Source organism: Eimeria tenella, genomic scaffold (genome assembly GCF_000499545.2).
Source record: "Eimeria tenella Houghton genomic scaffold, Eth_scaff26, whole genome shotgun sequence".
In the NCBI taxonomy this organism is placed as follows: Eukaryota; Apicomplexa; class Conoidasida; order Eucoccidiorida; family Eimeriidae; genus Eimeria; species Eimeria tenella.
In genome coordinates, this window is record NW_013542471.1 from 288,122 (window position 1) to 295,986 (window position 7,865).

General features: G+C 49.3%; 1 protein-coding gene across 1 annotated transcript; it reads left to right on the forward strand.

Annotated features, from left to right (window-relative positions):
- Positions 1 to 662: 662 nt before the first annotated feature.
- ETH_00024540 (Os07g0515100 protein, related) lies at positions 663 to 4,655 on the forward strand (the record flags this gene model as incomplete). The annotated part of the gene is made up of 9 exons (XM_013375239.1): positions 663 to 898; positions 1,280 to 1,480; positions 1,636 to 1,730; positions 1,977 to 2,059; positions 2,477 to 2,649; positions 3,151 to 3,293; positions 3,600 to 3,740; positions 4,094 to 4,212; positions 4,518 to 4,655. 9 exons carry the CDS (start codon positions 663 to 665, stop codon positions 4,653 to 4,655), a joined length of 1,329 nt encoding a protein of 442 aa, XP_013230693.1.
- Positions 4,656 to 7,865: the final 3,210 nt, after the last annotated feature.

A 7,865-nucleotide genomic window follows, 5' to 3' on the forward strand; every position in this document is an offset into this window, starting at 1 on the left:
TCTTCCGATCTCATTCACGGTTGTTATAGGCCGTTTCGGCTTCACGCTGGCGCCTGCAGCTGTCTATGCAGGCGGCGTTCTTGGGTCCATGTAGATGAATCTGCATGTATATATATCCATATGTGAATAAGTGTTATTCGTATGTATGTATGCACTTATATGTTGCGGATAGATAAATGTGGGGGCATGCCCGTATATTCACTCATTCGGTTTGTTGCAAATATATGTTGATGCGTAGGCGCTAATGGATATGTGGCCTGTCCGGGGAAATGCGCGGTGGAAGCGACCCATAATACTTACATGCACATGCACATGTTCATGCAAATCTTTGCGAAATTCAGTTTGAGTTTCAAAATAGCTGACGAAACTGCAGCTAGAACTGCAATTTCGGGTCGGTTGAGCACTGCTTCTGACGGCGTCGCCCGTGTTTCACTCATAATATGAGCACAACGGGGAACAGAAACAGGATTATGAGTATATTTGGGAAGAGGAACATAGTTCGTGGTTTGAATCTGAATGTGAACGCGAACGTGAACGTGGGAAGGGTGTGATCGTGAACATAAATATATATGTGAATGGGAAGGTGAGTATGAATGCGAGCCAAAGCGCGAGTATGAAGTCGAATACGAATGGGAGTTCAAGCTTGGCATTTTTCTTGCGTTATGAATGCTTACGTGCTGCAGGAATATGCCGTGAAGGTGATTTCAAAACGGCAAGTGAAGCAGAAGACGGACAAAGAGCTGCTGCTCAAGGAGGTGGAGCTCCTTAAGAAGCTGGACCACCCCAACATCATGAAGCTCTACGAGTTCTTCGAGGACAAGGGCTACTTCTACTTAGTCACAGAAGTCTATACCGGCGGAGAGCTCTTCGACGAGATCATCAGCAGAAAGAGGTTCAGGTGCTTACGCAGTGCAAACCCGAAACCCTAGACACCTTTAACCCTTAGCCTTCAACTGTAAATCCATTTTCCTAATTATTCAATCAAGCTAGAAGTTCAGTAGCCTGTTAACTGCGGGCGTTAAATACTAAACCCTATCCAGCAGAGGCAGAGCTCAGTTGACTACCAACCGGATGCCCGTTGCCGGACGCTTTTCTGCAAACCCTAAACCCTAAACCATGATATCTAAGGGTGCTGGACAGTGTGCTGAGAGCTTTTCTGAGGCCTGAAATAGAGGGGAGCAATATTCAAAGTTTAGGCTTTGGGGGTTAGGGTTAGGGTCTGGGGTTTGGGGTTTCTGTTTGGCAAGTTTTTCTACTTCTCGCGTGCTTCTGGCTTCAGCGAGGTTGACGCTGCCCGCATCATTCGACAAGTGCTTTCGGGCATTACGTATATGCACAAGAACAAAATCGTTCACAGAGACCTCAAGCCTGAAAATCTGCTGCTGGAAAACAAAAGAAAAGATGCTAACATTCGCATCATTGACTTCGGCCTTTCCACTCACTTTGAGTCCACCAAGAAAATGAAGGACAAGATCGGAACGTAAGACAGTTCGTCGCTGCTGCTGCTGTTTGGAGCTGCTGCTGCTGCTCGTGCCCATTCGCTGCTGCAGCCGGGCGGATCCTACTGGACAGGCGCTGTGGTGGAGACGCTTCTGCATGGTTCTGCTGCTTCTGCCGTTTCTGGTGCTGTTGCAGGGCCTATTACATTGCCCCAGAGGTCTTGCATGGGACCTACGACGAGAAGTGCGACGTGTGGTCCACAGGGGTCATTTTGTATATCCTTCTTTCTGGTGAGACGAGGCTGTCAGTCCTGCTGTTGCTGCTGCGGCTGCTGCTGCCGCTACCCCCAGATAGCTGCTAACGCCACAGCTTACGACCCTCTTTTCAGGCGGGAGTCATTTGCTGGCTAGATTGCTACGGACTTGCTGTTTAGCAGCCGTTGCAGCTAGCTGTTTCTGTGGCAAGCTAGCTGTGTAGCTAGCTAGCGGTACTGGCCCTCCTGACGCGTGTGTCTTAGCTTGCGTTTGGCTCTGCAGGATGCCCCCCATTTAACGGGGCAAACGAATTTGACATTTTGAAGAAAGTCGAAAAAGGAAAGTTCACCTTCGATCTGCCGCAAGTCCGTCTTGTTCTCCGTTTGGCCTGGTTCCTATATCCTCTGTTTTCTTCTTGCCGTTGATTTGTTTTGTTGCCGCTGTGTCCTCTTACTGTTTCTTTTCAATGTATCGCTGTTTTCTTCTGTCCTCTTTTCAGTCCACTCTGCTCCTGTAGTCGTGTCATTGTATTCTGTTGTTGACCTTGCGGACTCGTTGCTGTGTCCTCCCCTGTACTTGTTGCAGCTTTTCATTCTTTGATTGCAGAATCCTTGTTTCCCTGTCGTTGTTTCTCATTCACTGATTACTGTCATTTTGCCTTCTCGTCGCTCAACCTTCTAGATTTTTCTGTTCTCTGGTGACTTCTTTATGCTGCTTCCACCTGTGTATCGGCGTTGCCTCATTTCAGTGGTCTTTTCTTTTTTGCTGCTGCTGCTGCGCAGTGGAAGAAGGTGAGCGAGCCAGCCAAAGACTTGATTCGTAAGATGCTGGCGTACGTGCCCACAATGCGGATATCTGCACGAGACGCCCTCGAGCACGAGTGGCTCAAGACTACAGACGCAGCCACTGACAGTATTGATGTGCCTTCGCTTGAGAGCACCATACTTAACATCAGGTAAGGCCTCGCTGCCCGGGCTGCAGTGCTGCTGTGTTTTACTTGACCGTAGTGCTGCTGCTGCCGTGCTTCTGTCGGTGGTGGTGCAGCTGTGTTGCTTTTAATGTTAGTGCTGCTTCAATGTTAGTACTGCTATATTGCTATTGATAGCAGTGCTGTTTGTATTGATGCCCGTTGTGCTCCTGTTGCCTCTGTGTTACTGTTGGCGTTGGCTCTGCTTCTGCCGTGTTGCCGTCCGTGATGCTGTTACTGCTTTGTTGCTTTTCGTGCTTCCTTTGCTCCTGTGGTGCTTTTCAGGGTGGTGTTGTTGCTGCATTGCTTTTCGTGATGCTGCTGCTGCTGTGTTGCTGTTGGTGGTGGTGCTGCTGCTGCGTCACGTTTTATTGGCTAGTGGGTGCTGTATGGCTGCTTCTGGGTGCTGTATGGCTGCATGCGTGGAATGGGGTTGGTGTAGCTGTTGGGTTTTCCAGTTCTGCTGCTGCTGCTGCTGTCATTCTGCAGACAGTTCCAGGGGACGCAAAAGCTTGCCGCGGCTGCGCTGCTCTATATGGGCAGCAAGCTGACCACCAACGAAGAGACAGTTGAGCTCAACAAGATTTTCCAAAGGATGGACAAAAACGGAGATGGCCAGCTTGATAAGCAGGGTGAGGCAGCTGCTGAGGTGCCATTTGACTAGCTATGGTAGCTAAATAGCTAAGCTAACTGGGGAGCTAAGCTAGCCATTCTGGCTAGCTGGGCAGACTGCTTTCTTGGTTGTTTCTGTTGTTTCAAGTGGATTAATAGCGCATTGTCTGCGGAATGGTATTATAGAGGACAGGCTTTATTCGCTTTGCACTTCGTGTAACCCTGCGCAGTCACAGCTGCTGCAGGTGAAGAAGCAAGAGCAATGAAGGTTATTTCAAGGGGAATAAAATAATGGTCTGCTTTGCATTGGCTGTGCTGCGCTGCAGAGCTCATGGAAGGCTACGTGGAGCTGATGAAGCTGAAAGGCGAAGACGTTTCGGCGCTGGACCAGAGCGCCATCGAGTTCGAGGTGGAGCAGGTGCTCGACGCTGTGGACTTTGACAAGAACGGCTTCATAGAGTACTCAGGTGGGCCTGGCCAGAGGCAGCTCAGCAGCTGTTGCGCACCTGAGAGAAAGCAGTTAGTACGCAGCCACGGGGAGGCGCAGCAGCTGTGCAAAAAGTGCGGCTAGGGCAGGCCACAGCTGAGTTGGCGTGCAGAAGCTCTAAATGAATTAGAAGAGATTGAAATATTAGGCAGAGACGAACAAGTAGAAAGAGGAGAGAGAGAGTAGTTCCTAGATCGCGGGCTAGTTGGGCATCCGGCGCCCATAGTCTGCCGTCAAAGGGGAAGAACTTACCACAATTAAGTGCTGCTGCTGCAGCTGCATGCAACCCGTGTTATTTACAGTGAAAATGAGTGCTTTGGTGATGCTTCTCAGAGTTCGTCACAGTGGCAATGGACCGCAAGACACTCTTGTCTCGCCAGCGACTGGAAAGAGCCTTTGGAATGTTCGACGCTGACGGCTCGGGCAAGATTTCCTCTTCAGAGTTGGCCACCGTAAGCTCATCTTTGGGGGCTGGTTTTCGTCTTAGTGCGTCATTGATTTCATTCTATTGGCTTATTTTCTGTATCATTTACTATCGGTTTCAGCTGCAGTCTAGTTTGTGCTTCTGCACCTATGCTTGTTGCAAACTACATGAACGTGCATGAAGCCCTGAGGTGGTGGGAGAGAGGGGTATGGCTCTGAAGATCTTTGTTCTTTGTTTTCTGTTTATTTCACGTAGTTGGCCGTAGCTGTTTGTAATTTGTTGTTTCTGCTGCTGCTGCCGCTGCTGCTTATTTGTGCATTCGTGCGGCTTCAGATATTCGGGGTGAGCGAGGTCGACTCCGAAACCTGGCGCCGCGTCCTCGCGGAGGTGGACAGAAACAACGACGGGGAAGTGGACTTTGAGGAGTTCCGGCAGATGCTCCTGAAGTTGTGCGGAGATACCGCGGCGTAGCTAGCCAATCGGGTAGCTAGCGAAGCCAGCACGGAGCGAGCTAGCTAGCAGTTAGGCAGCTAGCCCGCCAGTGAAGCCAACGCCTAGAGGTGAAAGGCTACAAATATGGAACGAAGGCTCAGAGTGCAATTAGGAGCCTGTGCGAGTCTACCCAGCCGCGCTGGCTAGCTAGTTAGCTGGCTAGCTAGTTAGCTGGCTAGCTGGCTGGCTAGCCAGCTAGCTGGCAGTATGAAACAACGAAATAGAAACTGACAGCGAGCCTAGGCCCAGATCAGGAGGGATTTCTTGTCGGGGACGTTGTCTGCCCCATACATTTTTCTTGGTGAAGAAGACAGGTAACAAACATGGAGACGCCAGGAAGGAACAGAAGCAAAGGGATGGGCGGCTTACTACAAGGCTTGAGGGCCTCGCAAAGTGTGCTGCTGCGTGCCTGCGCCATCCCCACTAAAGAACTTGCTGCATCACCAGCAGCGGCAACGGCGGCAAGGGCAGCAGCACCAACATCTCGGCAGCAGCAGCAGCACTTGAGGAACGTGGTTTGCTTGACCCGGTGCACATCCTTTGTAGATCTGGCTGTTGCAGCAGCAGAAGCGGCAGCCGAAGTAGTTTAAGGGGACGTCTTTAAGGCCTGTCTTTGCTGTGTGCAAATGCTGCTGGTTCGTCTTGAAGTGAAGTACGCATCAGAACTGCTCCGCAGCAGCAACTGCTGTCATGCTTCGGCAGCCGCTCATGCAGTTACTCCACAGCAGCGGCTACGGCTCCTGCAGGAGCAGCTGCTGCTCTTACAGCATCAGCTGCTCCTTGTCTCTCTGTTTTGTGCAATCGAGGTTTGTCAAGCGGCCTTGGGTGCGCCCACGCAACGAGGGATGCTGGCTGCAGCAGCGGCTACTGCAGCAGGCACTACAGCATCTACAGCGGTAGTTATTGTGACAGCCACAGCAGCACGCTCTGCTGCTGTTGCTGCGAGGAGGAATCGCGCTGCGATGGCATCTACTGCTGACGGTGCTGCGGCAAGTGCTGCTGCCACCGCAGATAGTGTTGCTGCGGCTGCAGTTGGCACTTTGCTGCTGCAGCTAGCGTTGTTGCTGCAGTGCAAGGATTGGTATTTGCCTTTATTGTATTGATTTCCCAGAGACAGGGTTGCGGAGGAAGCAGAAGTTACAGCAACTGTTGTGGCGGCGACAGGAAAAGGCGTAGCTTTTGCTTCATCCAAGGAGCAGCCAAACGCATTGCAGGAAAAATATTTATTTGAACTTTTGTAGACAGAAATATTGCAGAGTGGGCTAGGCTGGGAAGATACAGAGCAGCAAGAGCCCCAAATGGTACACAAGAAGGTAGTGGTATTGTAACGCTGTAGTGGAAGGAAACGGGAAAGTTGAGTACGAGGAGCTCGCGAGAGCACTTCAGAAAGAGATGCAATGAAATAAAGGAAGAGAAAGAAGTAGCCGTTAGCTGCGGAAGGTAGAATGCTCAGACACGAGGAAAAAGAAACTCAAACTGGAAAGGGAGTTACTTGGTAATTCTTCCTGCATCCCCACCCACCCACGACAACACCTGCAAGCTCATAACACTTAATTTGCCTCTTTCAACTTCTTACTTTTAAAGCTTATTGACTGCCTGGCTTCGCCGAGCAGCAGAAAAAGCGGGAAATAGCCAGAAAAGGCAGTGCAGGTCACAGGGGAACATAGTCCTGCATGGCTGAATTTCACGGAAGATTCACAAGGCACTCATGCATTCACTCTATTGTACTTGTGAAATTTGTGCTTTGCTGCCCAGAAAGTTCCCTTAATAGAGCTTTCTGCAGCACCAAACCCTTAGATTTTCACTTTTTCGTTTCTCTGGCCTGGCGCCAATACCTCGTTTGCTGCAGTCTAGCTAGCGTTTGTGACGCTCTAGCCTCGCACAGGTGAATGGAGAAGCGCCTCAGATTGATATTTAGGAACTTTGCGTTCAGGAAATATATATGTATAATTTATCGTATGTGTACATACATACGCTTAAATATGTATAAAGGCAGGTGCGGTGAATGAAATGGCAGAGGCGCACACAGGAAGTGATTCCGTAGTTAAGGAGAGAATACGCCAGCAGCTGCAGCAGCAGCAGCAGAAGCAGCACCTTCTATCTAATATTGTAGTTCTCGGCAGGGGCGGCAGCCCGTAGTGGCTACCACTGCGCTGGTTCCCTTGGGTTTCTTCCCCTTCGTTCGCCCGAGCTGAGGACTTCCTCCTCTGCCTCTATAATTTTATTCACTGCGTCTAACTATATATATGTATAATTCATTGATACAAATATATATATTAGATATACTATAATGTATTTGTGGAATCTGTATGTTATTCATAGATGCAATGCTCCTAAATGCCACGTTGGGTGCCTTTCTATGTAAGTCTCTATTCGGCCCCTCCACAGCAGCCACTGCTCCATCGTGCACCGCCTCTATAATAATAATTGAAAGTACATGGATAATATATATTACCTTTAGCTGAAACATTATATTCACCACACAGGGCATATACATGTATGTCTATATTTAGATATATACATATATATATTTATATAGATAAACCCTGTACAGTAAATGTAAATGCAATGGTATATATGTGTACATGAACATGCATATATACATACATGTATACATATATATGTGTACATATATACATATCGTCATCCATTATATTAGTATTCCATTAATACAATATACAACATATTTAGTATACTGCTATACACCGTGGCATGGCTAAAATATCTATTAACAATGTGTGATTTGCCTACGTGGCATAATACTTTAGATTCAGTACATACTCACGCACATGCATGCGCATGCATACAGCACATCACAAAAATTAGTTATCTGGTGGCATATCCACTTTTTGCAAGTGTTTTTAATCTGCATGCAGATTAACAAGCTTTACAAATGATTTCAAATGTGCCTTTGCCCACATAGTTACAAAGGTCACCCACAGCTGCGCAGCAGCCGTGCCGCAAACCGTCACGGCCATGTTTGCGGCTGCTGCTGCTGCTGCTGCTGTGGCTCGGTCCTTGCCGTGGCTCCTGCTGCTGCTGCTGCTGCTCGTGCTCGAGAACGGATGCGGGCCTCGTGCAACGAGCAGCCTCCGCCTCCGCCTCTGCTGCTGCTGTTGCTGCTTCGAAGCGGCGGCTGCCGGCGCGTGCCTAAGCTGGCAGCAGCAACAACAGCAGCAGCAGCAGCCG